Genomic DNA, 24,663 nt, shown 5'->3' on the forward strand with positions numbered 1-24,663 from the left:
GATAAAAGTATCGATCACCATTTAGAAAATCTAATTCTACATCATACCTACCCTCCGAATTAAAAACATGAGTAAAACATTTAAAACCACATGTCACTCGCATTCACAAGAGTCACTGCAGTGGGAATGTTCGACGTCGCGTCATATTCACTAACTCAGACTTGAAACGATACTAATTGTCATGAAGTATTGGTAGAGAGTAACTTCCCCGCTCCCCGCTCGCGGGACCCACGCGTGACAGAACCAAAGATTAATTAACAAGTAAATTAGTATCTGCGACATTGTGATAAATTCACACAACAGAATATTGTTCCTAAACTTGTAAGCAGAAGGAAAATAAATCAATTCTGTAAACGTTATTACATTGTTACATTTGTTTGAACTTTATGTAAAAAAGCTGAGATGGCCCAGTGGTTAGAAGAGCTGAGATGGCCCAGTGGTTAGAACGCGTGCATCTTAACCGATGAATGCGGGTTCAAACCCAGGCAAGCACCACTATATAAATGTGCTTAATTTGTATTTATAATTCATCTCGTGCTCGGCGGTGAAGGAAAACACCGCGAGGAAACCTGAATGTGTCTAATTTCATCGAAATTCTGCCACATGTGCATTCCACCAACCCGCATTGGAACAGCGTGGTGTTATGTTCCAAACCCTCTCCTTAATGGCAGAGGTGGCCTTATCCCAGCAGTGGGAAATTTACAGGCTGTTACTTTACCTTACTTTACTTTTAAAAAAATATCAAGAATTTATGACAAAAAAACTATGTTTCATATCTGTCACGGGTGGGGTCAGCGAGTGTTGGGGGGGAATCTATCGGCCAATAGACAGCGGGGCGCCGACGCGGTACTACAAGCCGTCCAATCGGTCGAGACGGAACTCGTGCTCGACGGACGAGTCCGGCAGCAGAGCGCTGGGCTCTTCCAGCAGCGTCAGATCGTCCAAGTCCAGGCCGGCTCGCAGCTGAGCCTCCTCGCCGCCGAATATGCCCGGGTCCAGTTCGCCCGAGTAATCTGTAATCGACGGCACGATAACTCAATCAACTATTTTTGAAAATCGATCATCTCGATGGATTGGTATATGTGGCAATTTTATACATTGGATACAGTAGATTTCTTGGTGGTATTTTTGTGCAAGCCCGTCTGGGTAGTTATCGCCCTCTAATCAGTTATTCTACCGCCTGATAACAGTACTCAGTATTGTCGTGTTCCGGTTTGAAGGGTGAGTGAGCCAGTGCAACTACAGCCACGAAGGACATAACATCTTAATTCCCAAGGTTGACGTTGACTTGACTATATAAGGAATATTTAATATTTCTTACAGCATCATTGTCTATGGGTGATGGTGACCACTTAATATCCTCGTCCATATGCTCGTCAGCCAACCCAATACATAAAAAAAAAACAATCGACTGCTCCTGCTTCAAATTGGATAAAGCAGACCGACTGCGTCGTCGAGTGAGGTATCATCATCGAATCGGAAATAGTAACTTTTTAAATAAAACTAATTATAACGGATGAATCGGGCAGACTCTGCCCGTGACCACGAACACTGCAAAGTGCTCGAAACGTCGGGATGTTTAAAAATAATTAATATACGCGATTCATCCGTTATAATTAGTTTTATTTAAATGTGTAATAATCGCGAAAATTTAAGACAACATTATCTATCATCTCGTACAATTGTACTATATTAGAAGGTTTTACATCTTTACATTGGATACAGTAGATTTCTTGGTAGGGCTTTGTGCAAGCCAGTCTGGGTAGTTACCACTCACTCATCAGTTAGTCTACCGCCAAATAGCAGTACCCAGTATTGTCGTGTTCCGGTTTGAAGGGTGAGTGATCCAGTGCAACTACAGCCACGAAGGACATAACATCTTAGTTCCCAAGGTTGACGTTGACTTGACTATATAAGGAATAGTTAATATTTCTTACAGCTTAATTGTCTGCGGGTGATGGTGACCACTTAATATCAGGTGATCCATATGCTAGTCCGCCAACCCAATACTTCTCCCAATGCTTCAAATTGGACAAAGTAGACCGACTGCGTCGTCGGTCGAGTGAGGTATCACAGTAGCAAGCTCGAGACCCTCATCGAATCGGAAATAGTAACTAGGTTTTTTGTCAATAAATGATATAAGCAGTGGGGCTTCGGTGCGTACCCGTGAGTATGATGTCGGGTATGGAGGTGGGCGTGGCGGGCGTGGGCGGCTGCGAGGGCGAAGCGAGCGGCTGCAGCGCTGCGTACGCGCCGCCGCCCGCCACCGGGTCGCGCGCGCGCCGCGGCTCGCCCCCGTGACCCCCGTGACCCCCGTGACCCCCGTGCCCGCTCAGCCCGTGCGACGACTGCGGAACGCCACACGACATCTTACTATACGGCTACATTGAAATCAACGCTCATGTTATTGTTCACACTAATAGCTGAGATGGCCCAGTGGTTAGAACGCGTGCATCTTAACCGATGAATGCGGGTTCAAACCCAGGCAAGCACCACTATATATATGTGCTTAATTTGTGTTTATAATTCATCTCGTGCTCGGCGGTGAAGGAAAACATCGTAAGGAAACCTGCATGTGTCTAATTTCATCGAAATTCTGCCACATGTGCATTCCACCAACCCGCATTGGAACAGCGTGGTGGAATATGTTCCAAACCCTCTCCTTAATGGCAGAGGAGGCCTTATCCCAGCAGTGGGAAATTTACAGGCTGTAACTTTAACTTTTTACACTAATATCATAACTGCGAAGGTAACTTAACATAGTTATTATTATTACATTTACTAAAAACGGGATATTTAGTATATTTTTTATTTATTTTTAGTTAATGCCTCGTGAACAAGACATTCGTAAATTGTGTCGAAATATCGAATCCAAATAAAAATAAAAACATAGTAAATATCCCGTTTTTAATAACATCGAAGGAAGCTGTCTATCTAAAGGGGGTTTCAAGGCCAAACCATTTAAAAAAAAATTACAAATTTTTTTATTGCTTAAATTTGAATCCCAAGGAAGAAAAGGTTACTTTTCACCAACCTCTGAGATTCGAACGTAGGAAGGGCGACAATTAGCCTCATATGCGATTTTAGTTATAATTGTGTGGTATATACCTGAGAGTATGTGTGTGACGAATTCGTTGTCTGTGACGAATGCGGTGAACTGTGGTTTATGTACGTCGTGCTGTAGCTCGACGTGGGCGGGTCCAGCTGACAAAACGAGAACAAAAAAAATTAAAAAACGCTCCATCGAAACTGTTATGTAAAGCTAAAATAGAACAAAATTGTCTAAACTTGAGAATACCACAAGACGGCACATCGACTACTATATATTTATTTAATAAAAATCAAGCGAGAGATAACTTCAAATTATAATTTAAAAGACAAAAAAAAAACAACAGTCATAAAATATTAACCAGACGAATACTAAATGATAAACAATTAAAATCAGCATGCTATATAAACAATGGTCTAACTGCATGCTCTGTGCTTCGTATACAACTTAACACGCAATATGTAATAACAATACGATTCTTCTCTAAAGCAAGATATATTATATATGCGAAGCATACCGTTCGATACATCGGTAATAATTACCACTAGACAAGATATATCTAAAACGCAGGAAGCTGTAAATAGTACCAAAAGTATTCACAGTTGAAGATTATGAAAAGTATCTCAGACTTTATACTGTAGTACTATTTTAAGCGGCACGTAAAACGAAATGTAATATTGTATATCAAATTTATAATATCATTTCCTTTTACTTGCGATAATATTCGAAATGTGCAGTTATAGGAACTATTCAAAAAATGTGCTCCGATCTAACTTTTCGGCTTCTGTCTGATTGCGAGCAAGATAACCAATTCAACGACATAAACCCAGAAACATTCATTTTATTCTATTATGCTGTGTAACTAATAAATTATGACTATTTGTAATATTTAAACATCATAATCAAATTTTATTATTTCGGACATTGCGAATATATCCTTATGATTTGACAAATTAAAAAAAAAACTACCAAATAAGTTGGTGAAATTGACTAAATTATTTTTTCTTAAGTATTCTTTAGAGCATAAATAGTTGCAACCTGAAGTTTATATTCAGGTCACTACATGTATATATCATGGCTGTGTTTGACAGATCCCAATAAAATTCCCTTGTTAATTATTATTGGTTAAAACACATTACATATATGGTATATCAACCGTCAATCATCACTCTCAACCAGACCTTGGCCGCTACAAAATTGTATAATGTAAAACGTATAATCGTAAAATTATGGTGTGTATGTGGTGTCGTACATTATCCGCGACCTGTACGTGCGCGGTCCAGCCAGACTCCACGAGACTCTGCACCAGCTGCGCCCAATCCTTGGCCAACATCCACCAACGTTACACACATTTACGAATGGCACACACGACCACATACAGATTACTATTTGTTTTAAGATATTCCCGCGCATTTGAGGTTTCGAGATTCGTTTATTCATAGACCGAAAATATTCCTATGTTAACAGTCTCTATATCAAGTATTTAATAAGATTATGAAACAAAGGCACAGTCACAAATTGATACACGTCACAGTTGATAGATTAAACAAATTGTAAAATAATTCAAAGGCCCTCAAAGTGCCAATTCAAGTAAGTAAAGTTTTTTTAAACATTATCTTCCGAATATTATTTGCAGCTTTGACGAAATTAGAGACAGCGTCAGAAAATGCTTATCTTAATATTAAGCTGTGTTTAAATGCAACCAAATACCATAACGAAATTGATATATTTGTTTATAATTTATCTTGTTTGTAATATGTCGTGTCAACTTCTTTATTACACCAACCTTCACTTTGGAAGGAATAACATCCAAGCCTTTATCATAGAATATAATTACACGTGCCTGGATGAATGATTGGAATTTTATAAAATTATTATAATATTATAACCATTTTCCATAAATTTAGTACATACGATATATAACGACTAAATTAACAAATAGTAACCTCATGCCGTTGTTGATAGCACAAATATTATCATTGTCGAATTTGATAAATAAATTCTGACGAGTTATACATTTTTTCATATATTAGTGTAAGGTCTGATTTTGTCGTTAATTTATTTACCAAATTCTTGGGATAATTATTATCTAGTTTACATACACAAATTTCATGTAATGTCGCTAGGATGTGCATTTTTACGATATTTATGTGCTCAAATCTAATTGCTCTCAAGTGATCTCATTTCTTTCAACTGCGAGTGCCGATATTCACTATATATTTTAATTTCTCGTATACAAATATCTTATTATCGTTTAATTATTAAATAGTTTCTATACTATTTCGAATATCGATATAAAGCCACGTTTATTTTTTCTTATATAATATTACTCACAACTCCTTGCTATTCCATTGATGCATTGAAATTTTATAATATTATAATAAATTATTGTATAAATGTATATGTTTAATGGTATACAAATATTACGGTAAATATTATCCTTTATTTTTTTTCATATGCACGAACCCACATTATAGCTAGTCATACATTGGTTCAAACAAATACTTTGGTATATATGCTAAATATGAAATTTACTATGTTTGGTGTATTATCGTATGTTACTGCATTGATGACAGATGTCTTAAAACCATATAAAAAGTATTTATTGAAGCAGGTCAATAACCCCGTCAATTACCTGAGTAGTCAGACTTCCTTTTATGTTAAATTGTTACAAAAATATCATATATTTCAAATATGTATATTTGGTATTATTTTTCATACACAAAAGGCCACCCAATTTATCAAAACACCCTATACTTATGAAACATGATAATATATTGAATATATTAATTAATTGAACTAATAATGTATTACAATTTTATAGCTTATATTTAAAATGTATCTAAAGTATGTTCAACTAAGGCACTAAAATCAATTTAAATTAAACGTTCTGAAATCGCGAAACATTTGTTTTACAGCTGTTTTTTTAAACAATTATATATGTATATTAAGCTGCCTCAAACTGCAACTCTGGGAACTAAGATGTTATGTGTATGCAGTTAAATTTTTTCGTACACTTAAAAATTTCGACTATCCCTTTAGTAGAGAGGAAGTGACGTAACAGGCTAGGGAATTCGTATTAAAAAACATTTTAATATGAAAATAAGTTTAAAAAATAAAAAAATTGGTTGCCTGTAAAGTCGGTATACGGGCCAAAGTTTTACGTGACAACGACTTTGAGTGGTAAAATAATTTTAATGTGAATATTCATTCGTATAGTAGGAAGAAGGATGAAATATCGCTCTTAGGCGGGCTAACCATGCCCGAGTGGAAGGGACGCGTGCCTCTCACTCGCTCTCATTGTGAGCGCATAACGTGAGCGGAGCGTAACGCAGTTTCTTGAAGTGTCACCCGGCAAACCAATTTATAAGACGTTGTCACGTCAAAAACAATAATATGCGATACAAAATTCAATCATAATCATTATATAACGATTACAGTTAATTCATCCATCATTAAAATTGTGAACATCCCCAGTTAAACTGTTATAATTCTGTTTCAGATATTTTCATTCGAGTTAAAAACGTGGCGTATAAAATAACGGCCAAGTTACAGGTCGAATGAAAAAAGCATTGATTTATGTGGTTTGTTGAAATTGTTTACTATTTAGATACGTATACCTATTTATAAATAGCAATTATTATAATTAATAACTAAGTTATGAAACGCATGAAATATATGTGTTAAAGATTCTTTATTTTTACTCCTCTCGCCGTTGAAATGGACTCTACATAAGGACGAATGTACTTGGCACGACTCTAAAATATATTTTCATATATTGTTATTTAAAGGACTCAAAATCTTGACAATTCAGTCAATTAAATACAATTATCGCATATATATGTACTCTTTTAGAGTATATTCTCTCATATGATAAATTAATATTAGTATATGTCATATAGATTAGAGACAATATGCGTTCATTTTAAGTAACTTTATGTTCGCAATATAAATAATAATCTATTTACAATAACTTACCATTGTAATTTGCTCGAACGGTTGTAATAATACTTGGTGGAGGTTGTTGTAGTCTGTCTGCGGGGACTCCACGGGACTGCCTGGACTGTGCACCATCTGAAATACATTTTGATTTATTATTTACTTGTCGTTACCCGTAGCTTTGCTCGCGTTTTAGTGTTTGTTGTCATGTGCTAGGTAAAAAAGGAGCCTATGTATTTTCTTGCAGTTCAAATTTGCTTCATACCAAATTTCATAAAATTCGGTTCAGCGGTTTGGTCGTGAGAGACCGACAGACAGAAAGAGTTATTTATAATATTTCCATAAAAGTGCACAATACAAACCAAACGCAACTGGGATTGAAATATCCAAACATAGGTAAAAGTAAGGATTCTTCTTGCAGAGCCATCTAGCGGCGAAATACAAAAAAAGTGGTTATCTCACCGACACATTAGAAATAAAAAAAAGTGGTTATATCACATGACAAATGCATCAGTGAAAAAATTTTATAATCGATCACACTAACATATACTAACATCAATTTATATATGTCAATTTGTAAAAATAATACGTTAGAGTGATTGCATAGACAGATTGTAATTTAACAAATTTTGTAATCTTACGGTGACATAAATACATTTTAATAATTATACTGTAGTAGTATATACAATGAACAGTTATTATTATAAAATAGAAAAGTATACTCACTGTGGGTGAAGGTACATTTATATTTGACGTCGATGAATATTGTGAAGGCGGACTGCAGTGGGACTGGTAGCTCGACGTTATCCAACTGTGGTCGAGCGGTGACATGTTCTGTAACCAGTCAAATATAATATGAGAGTGCGAGCAAAAATAGATCTTATCACTTTTAAAATAAGCGTGAAAACGGTTTAAGATAAAATGCCATGTTTGAATCATTTCACAGATTGACAAGTTGATAAATGTCTTAAGATTAAGTACAATTTATCCTTATTGGTTGATTGTATGAATATTCCAACAAGCATTATTTATAACAAAACCTTTTGCTTACTTAAACTATTTTCAAATTAAAAAAAAATGATTTAAGCATGACAGGAAGCCGATTTACCTCACCGTTCCAAGACACAGCTCTTCATCATGCAGTTAGATCTTAAGCAGTAATTATAGCATCTTGTTATTGGCAATGATTAATAATGTCACTTGGTCTTCACAAATATAGTGAAGTACCAAGCGTGATGTGACATGCCAATTAAAACCTCTTATTTAGTAATTAAGCATATATCATTGATAAGTATAAGAAACAAATTAGTTAAAAAAAAGAAACAAGAAAATGTATCAAGTTATGGGCTATTTACACTATGAACTTACAGTCACAAATCCAATATATAAAAGCACGCTTGCTTATTGACTGTCGAAAATCTACAAATAAATATACCATAAAGAGGTTAAAAATAGAAAGATTAATAAGAAAATGATCATACAAAGAAATCCCATATCATATAATATTGTAGTAACGCATTTAATTATTAAAAGTTTTTGACGCTTATTTGAAAGGAACCATTGAGTTTGGTTTAATTTATTATAATAAATATAATGTATGGGATGATGTCGGATTTTTATTTAACTTAATAATATTTTTTATACAATTATTGGTAACGTTTTAAACATGTATTTGTTTCTACATTTATATAAATATTAAAAAAAATACGATTTAAAATAAGAATTGTTATTAAAGAGTATATACACATTAGTTTATTTAATCAGTATTACCTAATCTTATAAACTACTTGATCAAATTAGATCTTGAAAACTTTAACCAGATGTAACTGGTCTTTTAATTAGGTTAATATATTCTAAAAAACATAATTTCACGAAGATTACATTGATTTATATAATGCGAAGCAATACATGAGGATCACGGAGTAACTTTTATTTACTTATATATTATTCTAATGTTAATAATAGCCGATAATATACTGTTACTAAAAATAATGTGTAGCAATAATGACATATCTTAACTAATTTCAAACAAACATATAAAAGTAAACATAGAAAATACAAAAAGAATATCCCTGTTTCTATTACAAAAGAATGTATAAAAAAATTAATAGACATTCAATTTTTTTTCTTCTTCAATAATTCGAATAACGGGACAATATAATATGAACTATAACTAACTATGAGTTTCCTTGGTAACCAATTACGTTCAAAAATATAAGCATAAAAAAGAATAATAATAAAATATGAAAAGTTAGAACAAGTGCTCCGAAGTATATCATAAATATATTTGAGAAAAAATCATTTTCCGGTCATTATATTCAGTCGAAAGCATTTTTTGTAGTTATAAACTGCAAAGCTGAATTATAATCATGCAAATTAGGGGAAAAAAAGGAAATAAAATTGTTAATAATAATAATACTTGTTAGTCTGTAAATTTTACATGTTATAAATGTAATGCGAATTTCAATACCGTTTATAGGTTGAAGACATGACATCAAAAGAGCGTTGAAAGCACCGAAGCGAACATTTTCGTGAATGATTTAAAAAAAAAAAAAGTATAAAGGAGGTTACAAAAGAAAACGAACCTTATTATGATGAAGATAATTATTTGTGTTTGGTACAGATAAGTGATTCTGAAATAAATAAAAACATGACCGTGTTGAAAGCAAATAAACACAACAAAAAATATAAACAACAGAAAATGTTAAACATCTAATAAGGTAAACGGCGTTACGTGAATATCACTATCAATTGTCTTAATAATAATCCAAATTGTATGTGACGTATCCAGTAATATTGAATTCAATAGTATTTATAGTCAGAAAAACATATTCGCTTTGAAAACAGTATAAGTTTAAACATTTAATTAATATAAATTCAGAGGTTATAACAACGACATAAGGCACATAATAAAACGTACTATTAGCTCCGAAAGAAACAATAAACATAGAGCTTATAACAACACAGAACGGACACACTATAGATATTTTACATAATAATATAAATATAGTATTTGATTAAGGGCACTTTACTGACAAACGACTATCAAATAAACTTTACGGCATATAGTTTATATTTATATAGTTTTTAAGATGTAATTCGCCTTACATAATATCCGCTAAATAGTACATTTTCCACACTTATGGAACACTATTCATGGAATTGTTGAATATGTATTGAATATATTTCCTAATAATTTTTGTCATGTTTGTAGTGTAATTTGGAATTTTAAGATTACCGTTTAAATCTATTTACGTTCTGTTTGTTTAGCAGGTATGGGTGCTGAGAATGTGTAGAATTGCCGTTCCATCGGATTTTGAGAAAGTGAATAAATAGTGCAAGCGTTGGCTAATCTCCTTCTTCTTCTTGATTCGGTTACCAAACTATGGTTTTAGTGCTCGCAAAAATAGTCATATAACATATAAATAATTAAATCGTAAATAAAATCAGTAAATGTAACCGTATTTGTGTTCACTGCTAAAAAATAAATTGAACACTATATAACAACGTTACTTAATTAGTGTAAAAAAAAAAAAATGTATTCGTTTAATATATCGGTACGATCGTGTAGTGCAACATTCGGTAGGACGTGAGTGTGTGTGGTGTGTACCTGCGCGTCGTAGAGCGGCTGGTCGTGCACGGCGGCGAGCGGCACGGTGGCGCCGACGGGCGAGCCGGACGCGGGCGACAGGCCGCCCGTCGCCGGCGACACGCTGCCCGTCGGGCTCTGTGGGCACACACTCTGTCTCATGGCGCTCCCATCGCTCGCGTCACTCGCACAGCGCGCTCACTTACACATCTCATACGTCACATACGCTACTAAAGTGAAGACGCATTTGCATACGCAGTTGACGTATAACTATTGAGATAGGTCGACTAAAATTTGACCATAATATGACACTAAATTCGATGTAAAATATATACGAGTGAACGCTTAACAAAATTTGTCGTTAGAATCTAAATTCTAATACCTATATTCAGTGGTTTCAATTTTAAGCATAAATATATTAAAACGATTCAACACTATTCACCGCTATAAATATAGTCTGCGCACTATGACAATTGTACGTAACTTTGTCAAAGTTTATCGAAAACTACACTTCTTGAGCAAAGTAAAATAATAACACAGATTACGTCTATTTGTATGGACATTTAGTTCCTATGACTAACTAAACTACGCCATTTTATTAATAATTTTATTGTAGTCTAATTTCATATTATTAAAATAGTTGCAAATCACGAACAAAAATCCACGACTAACAAACAAGTGACGTCATTCGAGCACGGACGCGAGTTTGCCGGCGACGCCGCTGCCGAGCGGACCGCAACTTGTCGGTTCCAAAAGGTCGGATCCCATTCTGATCACGCTCGGATTATATATCGTTTCGTATTGATGTCGTGACAAATTTGAATTAAATTTAGACTGTATAAATTATTATGAAGGAGCCGAGTTCTTAATGATAATAAACAAGGTGGAAGTACTATTTCATAACATCATTGAAAAATGAGTGTATTTTATTGAATACTAGCGATCCGCCCCCGCTTCGCACGGATGCAATGCTGATACTTAAATATATGACAGCTGATGTTTCTTTACTATATTGTCCATGTATCACATACATAAATCACACTATCTATTAAAAAAAACCGCATCAAAATCTGTGGTGTAATTTTAAAGATCTAAGCATACATAGGGACAGATAGCAATAAGCGACTTTGTATTATATTATGTAGTGGTGTATAAAAATTTCAAATTTTATGTACGATATTAAGTATTATATTACTGGGTGTGTAATGGAAACATATGTTTTACTAACATCCTACAGATAAATATATTAATGGAAAGCTGTCTAGACTATCTAGGACCTACCTAATTAGTGGAATTTTTAATTTTGTAGCTCAGTAAGGTATAAGTATTTAAACACATCTAAGCCCTTTTCTCAATGAAAACTTCAATTCCCAACAAATCAAAAACGCACACTAAACACACACAAGAAAGTCCGAAGCGACAGAACTATAGAAAAATCCAGCAAAGATATCAACAAAAAACAATCTAAAAATCGACTTTCCATCTGGAATACGTATTTGAAAGCCCTTAATGTATGAATTGTAAGTATATCGAAAATTTCTACTATAATCAAAAAATATGAATTTAATCATAGTAGAAAATAGTATACAACTTGGAGGATACGGATACTTTTCTTAACTAAACTGTCCAGCCAGATATTTGCAAAAAAAACAATTGTTTCAAGAGTCAAGACTCATTTAGTGGCAATCACTTAAACTCTACCTAGGTAGGAATGATTCCATTTGAAAAGTCGACTATCATGTGTTGCCATTAGCCCAGACTACAACTAAAGTGTAGTAGTAGTCGGGGTGTGTACTCACGTATCGGGGCTGGTATTCGGGCGAGGTCCGGTGCGGCAGGTAGTGCGGCGGCGGGAAGTGCACGGAGGTGAGGTCGGGCAGCGAGCCGCCCGGTACCTGCAGCTCGCACTGTAGCCCGCCCGCGCCCCCCGCGCCGCCCCCGCCCCCGCCGCTCTCGTAAACACTGCGGGCACCGCACTAACCTTATACACACTGTGTTTGAAACTTGTACTATATGTAACCCGCAATGCTGGATACGATATATTTTCCCAATCCCAAAATTCAAATTCAATTAGCTTTATTCAATATAGAAGCATTACACTTTCTTATTGATGGTGATGAAAGGTGATGGAAAAGAAAATACCCTGACCTGAGAAGAACCGGCGAAAGAAACTCAGCGGGTTAATGTGATGTGAAGTTAACAATGAAATCGCGATTATGATAACCGTAAATTAGTTTTTTAAGCGTCATGATATTTTTTTGGAAGGGATATGTATGTAAAAAAATCTTAATCGAAATGTATTGAAATAGAAGAATTACATATTTTCGGCTAGCAAAATAACATTTTAGTTACACTACGGTTGCATTCGGTATTGTAACATAGATTAAATATTATTTTTGTATATTGAATCAAATTCAAATATAGAAGGCATGATATCGTTACCGTATGAAACTAATGTTACTATAAAACATAATACATTATACTTAACATTCTAACTTAATTATTTCGAAAAATTACACAAAATAGCAAGTCTCCAAGTAGAAATTTATATCTATAAATAATCTCGTTTGATTAGCAGTAAGTAAACATCGTGAGGAAACCGGCCTGTCGGATGAAATTCTAAAACCTTTCTATTAATAGTTAAGGAGGACATCGCCTGGCAGTTGGATTAACCGTTAGTTATCCAAGAGAAACGCGGTTAAGAATTTAATAAATATAAAAAAAAATCTAAGTAGGCCAGCTGTGTAGGACTAATTTATTAAAATTATTCCATGCCGGTTATAACAGGAAAATCTTCAAATTAACTACCATATATAGTATTGTATGTTATGTAGCAGTAATTGTACGATGTTTTAAGTAAAGTAGTTCACAGCTATGATTTAATATCAAACAAATAATAAAAACATTAATGACATAATTATTCCTCCATGTATAATCTTGTCAGCCTCATTATATATCATAATTATTATCATTTACGAGACGATATGTTGGAATAAATCGTGTGTATTTGATAAATTACTTTAATGATTCATATTCTATGTGTATTTTAATCAATAAAGACAAGCAAATACTTATTTTATTAAACACTAGATGTGCCTGTGACTTCGCACGCGTTCGAATTTCACAAAAAAGTTATTGTATAGTTCGCAAATTTTACTATAACTTATTAATTATATATTATACAAATGTTGTGATATAACGTCGTTGGTGACGGCAGATGGATGGTAAGCGCGAGTCCTGCGCGCGGTATTGTACAGTATTTGGACATTGCAGCGTGACTTTAATATTATTTAATGTATTCTAAACTAAAAGAAGCCTAAGTCCTTCTTATTATATCAGCTGTTTGCCAATGAAAGTCCCATCAAAATCGGTCCAGTAGTACCAGAGATTAGTCGGAACAAACAGACAGACAAAAATTGTAAAATATATTATTTTGGTATACATACATATGCATTTAGTAAAATCTGTTCTTTTAATATTACAAACAGACACTCAAATTTTATAATATGTATAGATTTTATTCGTTATTCAGAATCGGCATTAATATTTAAACTAAATTTCGATATTTATTTCGATACCTATTACAATAGTGTGTAAACAAAATCGAATCTAACACACGTTCCAAGCTTTAACATATCGCTTCCATAAACTATAACAACGACTTAATTCATAAACGTGTGACGTCTCCGTGTTATAACTCGTGTGAGTCACTTACTTGTTATTGTTAGGTATTCGCGGTATTTCGCACGACGATCGCGGACGGTTCGTCGGATTCATTCCCAGCGTCGCTAGCACGTCGAGAGGAATGTTGCTAGCTGAAAAAAAAAAATTACAAAATATTTAAATAAAAAAAAAAACAAATTTAAATACCATTGAAACAAAACGAAATATGAGATCAATTGTATCATTTCAATGCCAAATTAGATTATAAAAATTTTTAAGTGATTTTTTATGAATTTTATTCACCATTCTATACAAAAAAAAAAACAAATAAGTACCTATTTTTCAAGTTAAGTTAAGTAGAAAAAATAAATCATAAGAAATTTCTCCAATCCAAATATTTCCAAATCGAAAGATTAAAAAAAAAAAAAACAAAACATAATACTTATTCGTATAGAATAAAATAAAATGTAATTATTCGATGTGTTACAGGAAAACCTTCCCATCGTCAATTGAGTACTGACCATCGAAGTCAACAGAGTTACGTTACCTCGCCGATGATTCTGGTGAGGGTGTAAGTGTGGGTGTCCGTGGGAATGCAGTGGGTGGTGCGGTGAGAGCGGCTGCGTCGTCACTTGCTGCTCGCCGCAGGACTGGTGTAACGCTGAGTCCGAGTTCGTCCGTCGCCAATTGCTGTCCGGTGGTGGACTAGAACAAACACGTTGAATTTATTAATAGTCAGAAGAAAAGAAAACCTATAGAAACATTTGAGCTGAGATGGCCCAGTGGTTATAACGCGTGCATCTTAACCGATGATTGCGGGTTCAAACCCAGGCAAGCACCGCTGTTTCATGTGCTTAATTTGTCTTTATAATTAATCTTGTGCTCAGCGGTGAAGGAAAACATCGTGAGTAAACCTGCATGTGACAAATTTCATAGAAATTCTTTGGAACAGTTCGCATTGGAACAGCGTGGTGGAATATGTTTCAAACCCTCTAATGGAAGAGGAGGCCTTATCTCAGCAGTGGGAAATTTACAGGCTGTTACTTTACTTTACTTTATAGAAACATTTAATTAATTGAAAAAAAAAAATGACTATTTTTCTTACATATTCTCTCTTGTTTGTATTCAAATCTAGGGGACTTATGAGCGAGCCACTGGACTAACGAGTCATACAAGATACAGATAAACATTTGTATGAGCCAAGTATGTAAAATATTGTTCTAAAACAAGATAAATAAATACTATTTAATCTATTTATTAATATCATTTTTAATGAGATGATATAAAATTAGTATTTATAATTATTTATATTGCCCACTGTTTGCGCATTGACGAACAATGTATTTCACGAAAAACCGCTGCATATGTATGGAAGATTTATTAATATGCAATTACTAATACATTTAACGAGAATAAATTGACACCGTTTGATTATATAAATCTATGACTCATTGCGTTTAAGTATCACAAATTCATAAAAAAATATATAAATAAGTAATTCGCTATGCCAAAGCCATACTAAACGTTAATCTCTTATTATATATTAATGTATATATAGAACTTAAATCTAATTGAGAAATCGTTTCATCGGAAAGATCTGTATTATTTAAATCTAATATTGACAAATGAAATTGGTTAAAAGCAAAGTTTTCATTGCTATAACAGTGAGTTTCTGAATGAATTTTGATAAATTTCAAACAGACCACAAGAGATATTACATAGCTCGAGTGCGTGAACAAACACAGGTGCACTCTCTGCACTCAAGTTTGGACGGAAATCCGAAAGGACAAACGGCTTAACGTGTTTTGCAATGTGAAAAAGAGTAACTACTGAGTTTCTTGCCGGTTCTTCTCGGTAGAATCTACTTTCCGAACCGATGATAGCTTCACTTAATTGTAAAATGACGATTCCAAAGTGCTTGTATTGTTTTGATATTTTGTGAAGCTCATAAATCGAATGGATTAAACTAAGATATTTAAATAAAAAAAAATCCTTGACATTTTTTTTATTAGGTGTGACAAATACCAAATAGAACTTTACCACTATTTCGTTTCCTAGGTGTGCATTAACAATCGTGCTAAATAATTATACATATATTGTTACTTAGCATTAATCCTTTTTCGAAGTCGACTATGAACGAATTTTCATAAACGGTCTATACAATGTCAAACCAAATTTCCTGCCATTTCAATTTGGACACATAACAATAAAAGCATTAATTATGAATGAGGTTACCAAGAACGGTTCACGTAATAAGACATGAATTAAAATGTACGATGTGTCATTCGTAAAGATAACATTGTACAGGACTATTTAAATCGGCAGTTTAACTTTATTAATTTATTACATAGAAACATAAAAGACGAAAATTGTAGTTTCGATTTTAATGTTTCATACTTTAAAATAAAACTACTTTGAGAGCGATGAGAATATTTCAAGTTAAAATTTAAATGCTGCGTTTCCGTCGCGAAAATATTCCACTTGTATAACGAGTAACGCGAGAGTACAGAGTTTGCTTTTATTTTTAAAACGTAACTAGCTATAAAAAGGGTTTGATCCATTACATCCTTAAAAAACGAGCTTTAAAAATATACATATTCACATATACTAGATACGGTAACAAGCGATCGATTTGCACGTCAGTCACGATTCACGTAATTTTTTCACGTTTTTATAAAATATCTTATAACTACTGATTACAATATCATAGCATAAAAAGAAATGTTATCTTCTATAATTATAACTTCCCAAAATTGCATTGCATGCAATTTTGGGAAGTTCATACCTATTGAGGACCCAGTGACTTGTTAAATTTGGATATACGTATATTGTGTGTTTGTGTGTCCAAATCCATTATATTCCATAACGTATAGCCTTTTCCAATGGAAATAGGTATAAAGTTAAACAAATTATATCTACGTACTTCATGCGTTTTGCTAATAACTTAGCTACATAATGCACTACTAAGAGTTATGATTAATATATATTTGTTTTTAACACAACACTTTTACACTTAAGTAATTATTTCTACTTCAATTTTACTTCCAAAATTCCGATAGTAATTTCGTCGACGTTTAGAACGCCTCCATAGTAAATATCAAATATTAATCAAGCTCGACCAATGATATCGCACAATTTGCTGTCAAATAGTGTTTATTTAGCTTTTCTCCGCTTATGGTTTGAATAGAGTATACTTTAATATTCAATATCTGGTGTAATCCCAGCAAATCTGGATCCTGGTTATTATACTATATAGTAAACGATTAATTAGGTTTGCTTTAAAATTGGATTTTGAGTTATTCCTTTTCAATATTCATCATGAGTGTATTATTATATGGCAATGACATTAAAAGTTTGAAGTAGGAAGTTGATATTTAATTCGTTGTTTATTTTTACATTGAATTGTAAATTAAACGATTCCGTTAAATTATGTAAAATTTAAAATACGTTTAATTTTAACTTGTTACTGTTTTTATATCACAGTATTAAATCATGCATATCTGATAGACGTTTGTTAGTTCCTTTGTTTGGTAGTACGTTGGCAATGTAAAGAAACAAGCCTTAAACGAAGCCATGGCCCATTTGGCAGTCAAGACAGACTGCCTTTTATTACTAGCAACACTTTACTAAAGTTTGAAAAAAAAAGAGAAATTAACACTTTTTTATTGTTTAATTTTATCTCCATACAACACATATAAAATATACGAAAAACATATATGTACGCTGTTCATGCTTTTAGTTTATCAATCTTTTTTTTCAGAGAGCGTCACATGAAATGCTAAAAATCTTTCTTAATCTTTTTGTTCTATGTACCTTTTAAATGTTATAATTGATATTGAGTATGACTTTTTGACATTTAGCGATCGTGTTCGGTGGTGAGTAGTGAGATTTTTCTAACTGAATCATATTTGGAGGAAAACTAAGTATAACTGTAACACCTGTAGAAGAATAATATTGGCGGAGGTGGTTTATCGCTTTATTTATATCACATTCGTCACACTAGCGCTGGGTCTATTCGTAGATCATCTTATACTACATAAGATAAACCAATCGATCACAGAAATTTTGATTCAAAACAGTACAAAACGTATTTTTGTTTAACTAGGTAATATAAAAACAGCCAAAAAAGATATTTCGCGGGAAACTCAGGTGGAACGAAGATGATTTCGCTATATATCGTGTCTTAAGTAATAGACAGTGTAATTAATCAAAAACGTTTGAAGATTATAAAATGACAAAAATTGAACTTAACATTTAAAATTAAGTATTAACTAAGCCAATGATAGAAAACAAATTTAAGTAATATTATATTAACGTTTATATAATAGTAAGACAGATAAGATAGGGAAATTTCGGTAAGAAATAGCAGTTCTATTTCGTTACCATACGATTTCTAACTCCATGGGTTTGAGAGTTGGTCTTATTGCAAGAGCTTTAAAATACGGAATCCAGTATCGCATTCATGGCAATAACGAGAATATTCGCGATCTATGGAGACAAATCCTTTGTTGGTAAGCTGTTGCGCTTCAAATGATTTATCGCAATACTAGCGACCAGCCCCGGCTTCGCACGGGTGCAATACTGATACTAAATATACTACAAAATTTGTGTATTAACGACAACATATTAGAAACTTCTAAAATTATCCATGTATTATATCAAATAACTCGTATCTATTAAAAAAACCATATCAAAATCCGTTGCGTAGTTTTAACGATTTAGCAATACATACGGATAACCGACTTTGTTTTATCCTATGCATTGATAATGAAGATTAAGAATTTCTGCATTCGGCATCGAGCGTAATAAATAGGACGTAAGTATCATCTTGTAGAGTTAACGAAGTGAAAAAATAACATTAAAGATCTTATTATCAATTATCCGCGCGACTTTGCAATAAACCACACGACGATGCAATGTGGGTGCATATTATTCGTCATGGACGAAGACGAGGTTTTCTCACATACATATTACCAGGATACGCGAGTGTGGCTTAGGCATTAACAAAATTATTTTGTATTGTTCTTTCCTAATATATGATGTTCCTTAATTTTTGGGCTCACAAACGCCTTCTTTCGATTGAAACTTAATAATCGATACATTTCCAAAAGATTTTGTTTAGTGTATTTTATTATCTAATTCACTATATGAGGTGAATCAATTCTATATTAGTACAAAAATTTCAACTTTTTTATTTCTTTTAAATTTTTTTAGTTACAGGTGATTCAAGAAAATAGGCTTTACTAAACGAACAAGTTTTCTTCTTTGGATGTACGCTACACAAAAGAGCGCGGGAAAAGACAAAAAAAGTTTATATTCAATTTTTTATCAAAATCTTCATTTTAAATCTTGTAATGTGTAATTTGCAAATTTTAATGCTTTTTGGAATCGACAACCAAATGAAAAAAGGAGGTCGTTCGGCACGATATTGACCATAACACGATATTGTCTTATTTTGTGAATTTTGAGCATTCACATTTTTAAACAAAATAAATACGCTCATTGGTCACTTATAGCGCCATCAGTTGTCATCTACCAATCACCACACAGATATAAGACAATTAGTTAATCTGACTTTGATTACAGTTTCAAAACTGAAGGGATATTTGCATGGATTGTTACGTTTTAGACGCGATATCTTACATAAAATAATCTAAATCAAAAACAAAATTTGCTATCTTTTAACACCATACACGAGGATGAGTTAGCAAGTATAATATAAAGATTATGTACAATAGAATTGCCACTATTATCTACAATTAAATCCAAACTATTATTTGGCGGGAATTTTAAACATATGACGATAAGATATTTAATTTAATTGCTTTACGACTGCAACTATTAGAGTGCAAGTTTCAGTCTTAAATTCATTTTCATTTTCAAATTTCACTTTTTTTTTTAATTTTGTATTGTATTTATGGTATATTAGAGCTGTCTAATATAAACAATGTCATAAGGCATTGGGTCTTACAAAATGACTTATCAATAAATAGGTCTTTAATAATGTTTACTGGCTATATAGTTTTTTGTTCTTTGTCGTTTGTTTGTAAAACGAGTTTACTTGTATTCTAGAATAGTCTCGAATAAGTCGACAATAAAATCCCTTGACATCGTTACATTTTGTTTGCTTTTCCACATTAATCTATCATGGTATACTTTTAATTTCTTATGTGTTGACAACGAAACAATCGACATACAGATAAATCCAAAAGGGTTTTTGCTACGTCGCTTTAAGTATAAGCAGAACATATGAAGCTCTATGAAGTAATTATGCATCTGAGAGAGTAAGCATAATAAATTGTAAAATTGAATATGAATGAACGTGATATACAGAAGATTTATCAACTTTTAACTTCCGTAGGAGTAATAACCTAGTATAATAAATTGTAAATCTCATTTCCACATTTATTTGACAGCCTCTGGTTTAAGGTAAGGTTACCGGGAAGAGTTAGAGTCGAGATGGCCCAGTGGTAAGAACGCGTGCATCTTAACCGATGATTGCGGGTTCAAACCCAGGCAAGCACCGCTGACTCATGTGCTTAATTTGTCTTTATAATTCATCTCGTGCTCAGCGGTAAAGGAAAACATCGTGAGGAAACCTGCATGTGACAAATTTCATAGAAATTCTGCCACATGTGTATTCCACCAACCCGCATTGGAACAGCGTGGTGGAATATGTTCCAAAACCTTCTCCTCAAAGGGAGAGGAGGCCTTTAGCCCAGCAGTGGGAATTTACAAGCTATCGATGTTGATGATGTTACCGGGAAAAAATCGCTGCTTTAGCGATACTGTCACCTGTTGAACCTAATACAACTTTTTTAATCTAAACGTCAAATTTTATTTTAAGTATTGGCGGGAAATAGTAACAAAATATCCGCCTAATGTATTGTTGGTTTAGTAACGGCTTTTTATAATACGTTTACTTTTTAAGTAGTTACGTCAAAGCAGTGATGTAAACTATCGTTAGCCGGCAAAAAATGTGATATCCAAGATGGCCTCCACTGAAGAGCTTGCTGTACATTCTTACCTGAGATATACCGTGCTTCCATACGGGCTGGTGTCGTGCTTGCGATCAGCGGGTCGTCGCATCGGACCGACCGATGATGACGCCCGCCCCCTCTGTCCCGGCGACCGTGGTGACGGTGACGTCCCCCCACTCCTACCACCGAGACCATACTGCGTCACTAGTGGTGCTTCCTCGGGCTATTGACAAAAAAAAATACACATGTAAAGTCCTATAGGTTATTATTATAAAAAAAAATCATTTTTAAAATAAATAAAGTATTTCACTCTTATCAAGACAAACATTCAAAATAAGGCCCCGCACAAATATATATAACAGGTATATTATTTCCGCTTTCCTGATTTACTTTTAACAAACAAATTCTAAACACAAGAAAATTTTCAAACGTGATTATTGAATCAGGATAAGAATACTGCATTAACTAATTACCTGTGATACCATAATCCCAATTAATTATAGATAAATAATTAATCATTAAATTACACTGAACAACATAGTTATCATTATAATGTTAATTGTTAACATTTATAGTATGTAGAAATAATAAAAGCCATACATACGTAATAAAGAACAAATTAAAAAATATATCTAAAATCTACGTAAATTAAACTAATCGTACATTCTTGCTTTCATAACACACATTTTCTTAATATATATGAAACATTCCAGTAAGCTTACATTATATATTTGTAATCAATGTCGCCATTTCAGTTTTTGTATTATTATATTCAATTTATATCTTCCTCACATTTCAAATTAAAAAAAGAGAGCTGATAGAAACATGCAGTATACTGAAGACATTGAAATAGTTGTAAATTATCAATATTTCAGAATAAAATATGCTAATTTTATTGAGAAGTGGCAAATTTGGTTAGTTTTTTTACCATAAAAAATTCAATCTAAGTCAGTACCGTTTGTAGTGTGTAAAAACTTTCCTTTTTGGATAATATTGCTATATGTATTATACAGAATTTATTTAATATCTATTTTATAACAAAACATTTTAAGTTGTTTAAAGTTCTTTCAGGTACTGTAGACAAGACTCCTCCATATTAATTTATTGATCTATTTAATGTCACTAATATTTATTTAAATATTTTTTAGTACATTTAATATTGGTTAATAGTTTCTACAAATTCAGTATTTATTAATATGACGTAAATTATACATAATTTACCAAAATTTAATTATTTCCTGGAAAGTTGGGTACTTGTAAGACAGAATTTATTACTTTAGCATGTCATACTTCTTTACTAATCTGTTTTTAAAATAAACAATAAAGTTACTGGCGAGAAAAACTTGTACAGCACATGTTACAAAAAAAACATATTTATGTCAAAGCTTTCAGCTTTGAATGCTGATTCAAGGTTCACAGCTTAATATTTTACACATTATCATTTATAACTGCTGCCTTGCAACATATTTAGTTCAACATGTTTTTATTGATAATCTATTTATTTGAATCGCTAATATATTATAGCATTCACGTAATACACTAGGCATATTCTCATGCAGGATTGATATATCATCATTCCAAACAATTTAGGCTGAAATAAAAAAATAATATATTACCAGACGGACATCCTAAAAAGTTCTAATAACATTTAAAAATAAACTACTACTGAGCTATACTATAACTGAAGATAAGGGAGCAAATTATATGGGTATTGAACAAGCAGATTCCAAAATGTGGAACCTTAGTGACATCCGTCTTTGTTGTTGGTGGCTCGGGTGCTGCGACATTAGGAAGTGAGCCACTCCGGAATGTACCCAAGCCCTGTTGTGTTTGAACTAGGATTTCAACAACTTCTGGCTCAGGAGGGGCTTTGACTTTGGCTCGTCGACTACTAGAGTTAACCTGTAACCACCATTTCTCAACAACTGCCTATTGTTTTAGGTATTTATGTAATTGTTTTCAATCAAACAATGTTCAAAAATACATTTTTTTTAAAGATTACAACAATTGTTTTTCAATAGGACATGAATATATTTAAAAGTACCCAAAGTAAGCAGTAAGCTAGTTTTTTGTATATATTTCCTTATATTGTTAAAATTGGTACACTTTTATATATTATTTACTTAACACTTATTTTTTTTATTATATGTAAATATGAACTAAATAATATTGTCTTTAATTACTTATAAAATGTTCTCTGTGTTGCAAATGAATAATAATTGTCGAATTAATAAATATTATCTTATATGGATATTATAAATACCGAATGCATTCGCCAGATAAGTTGAAAGCTTACAAACAGTGAATGAAATATTGGATGTTAATGGGTGCCCAAAACAAATATTACATCTTTTAAGAACAGTAACCTTCAACCGTTCATATTCTTAATCTCGTTATTGTTTGGAGTGTGCAAATGATATACAATAATAAAACAATTTCGACAATGACAGTTGTTAATTATTATGAGAACTGAATATGCAGAAACATTGTTCCTTTTTCATTCGTACGAGATTAATATTCAGTAAGTAATTGAGTCGCAATATTGAAATGATTATTGTTTACGTCGGCTAGCACATTTGACGGCCAGGAAGCGATTGCCTGAGTAAATAGGCGACCCGCGACATACCTTATTGGTTGCGTCGGAAACTTCACGCATAATTTTTTCAAAAGCAGCCGTTTCCTCAGCTTGCTTTTGATTGTGAAGGGCGATTTTTTCACTAAATTTTCTAGGATTCGCCATGATGGTCAACAAACATTTATTCTTCTCTTTTTACATCACAATTTTCTGCGCTCATAGAACCAAAGCGCGCCTGCCTGTCAGACAGTAACTTAATGTTGCCAACTGTTATTGTACCGAATGAAAAACAGATAAGCTATATGAAAATCTATTAGATTGTTATGTTATGTAAATGAAAAATAGTTGATGTTTTTACTTTTTTGTCTAATTAATTTGCTATTGTTGTGTATTATTAAGTTTGATTGCTAATTAATTTGTAATGGGTTGTACTCACATTTAAATTTATAATATATATTTATAAATATAAATATATATATTATATTTATAAATTCTAAGTTTTAATACCATACTTGTACGTAAAAATAAATAATAACATTATTTTTTTACGGTTGACATTGCCTAAAATACTTTTCTTCCTAAATAACAATTTTTCAGTTTTTATATATAACTTTACTATCAATAAATAATTATTCTTGTCTTGGACTAATGTCTAAAAAATACTTCTTTTATTGCCATTGAGTTGCCATTGTCAAAAGTGTACTTGTAATTATTATGATTATCTAAGACATATCCACGTTAAACATGCTTTAGTCTACTTTTATGTGTACTCTATGTTTATGTGTTTAGTAGATAGTAACAGAAGAAATTCAATGAAATGTTGTACTGAATTGCTTAGACATTTACATTACACGTTTCAAATAACTAT

General features: G+C 32.8%; 1 protein-coding gene across 4 annotated transcripts; it reads right to left on the bottom strand.

The window, feature by feature from the left end:
• Window positions 1-665: 665 nt before the first annotated feature.
• LOC124537200 (CREB-regulated transcription coactivator 3) lies at window positions 666-24,052 on the bottom strand. 4 transcript variants are annotated; one of them, XM_047113952.1, is made up of 12 exons: window positions 23,847-24,052; window positions 21,268-21,443; window positions 14,788-14,945; window positions 14,293-14,392; window positions 12,377-12,539; window positions 10,599-10,715; window positions 9,574-9,621; window positions 7,715-7,822; window positions 7,028-7,123; window positions 3,109-3,204; window positions 2,165-2,348; window positions 666-1,013 (listed from the first exon to the last, which is right to left on the bottom strand). In XM_047113952.1, the coding sequence occupies exons 1-12, from the start codon at window positions 23,958-23,960 to the stop codon at window positions 850-852; spliced, it is 1,524 nt and encodes a 507-aa protein (XP_046969908.1). In that variant the 5' UTR covers window positions 23,961-24,052; the 3' UTR covers window positions 666-849. The 4 variants fall into 4 exon arrangements, with proteins under 4 accessions (XP_046969908.1, XP_046969907.1, XP_046969909.1 ...); XM_047113951.1 differs by having other exon boundaries at window positions 2,165-2,381; XM_047113953.1 differs by lacking the exon at window positions 9,574-9,621 and having other exon boundaries at window positions 2,165-2,381.
• Window positions 24,053-24,663: the final 611 nt, after the last annotated feature.

The sequence above is a fragment of the Vanessa cardui genome, chromosome 18 (genome assembly GCF_905220365.1).
Source record: "Vanessa cardui chromosome 18, ilVanCard2.1, whole genome shotgun sequence".
NCBI lineage: Eukaryota > Metazoa > Arthropoda > Insecta > Lepidoptera > Nymphalidae > Vanessa > Vanessa cardui.

What these genes read in the sequence shown, in the direction of transcription:
- LOC124537200 (XM_047113951.1), bottom strand. Translation starts at nt 23,960, where the DNA reads ATGGCGAATCCTAGAAAATTTAGTGAAAAAATCGCCCTTCACAATCAA. An exon ending in TCACCAGAATCATCGGCGAG is followed by an intron (nt 14,393 to 14,787) that starts GTAACGTAACTC and finishes TTTTTTTTTCAG; the next exon opens with CTAGCAACATTCCTCTCGAC. An exon ending in CGAATACCTAACAATAACAA is followed by an intron (nt 12,540 to 14,292) that starts GTAAGTGACTCA and finishes CGGTGCCCGCAG; the next exon opens with TGTTTACGAGAGCGGCGGGG.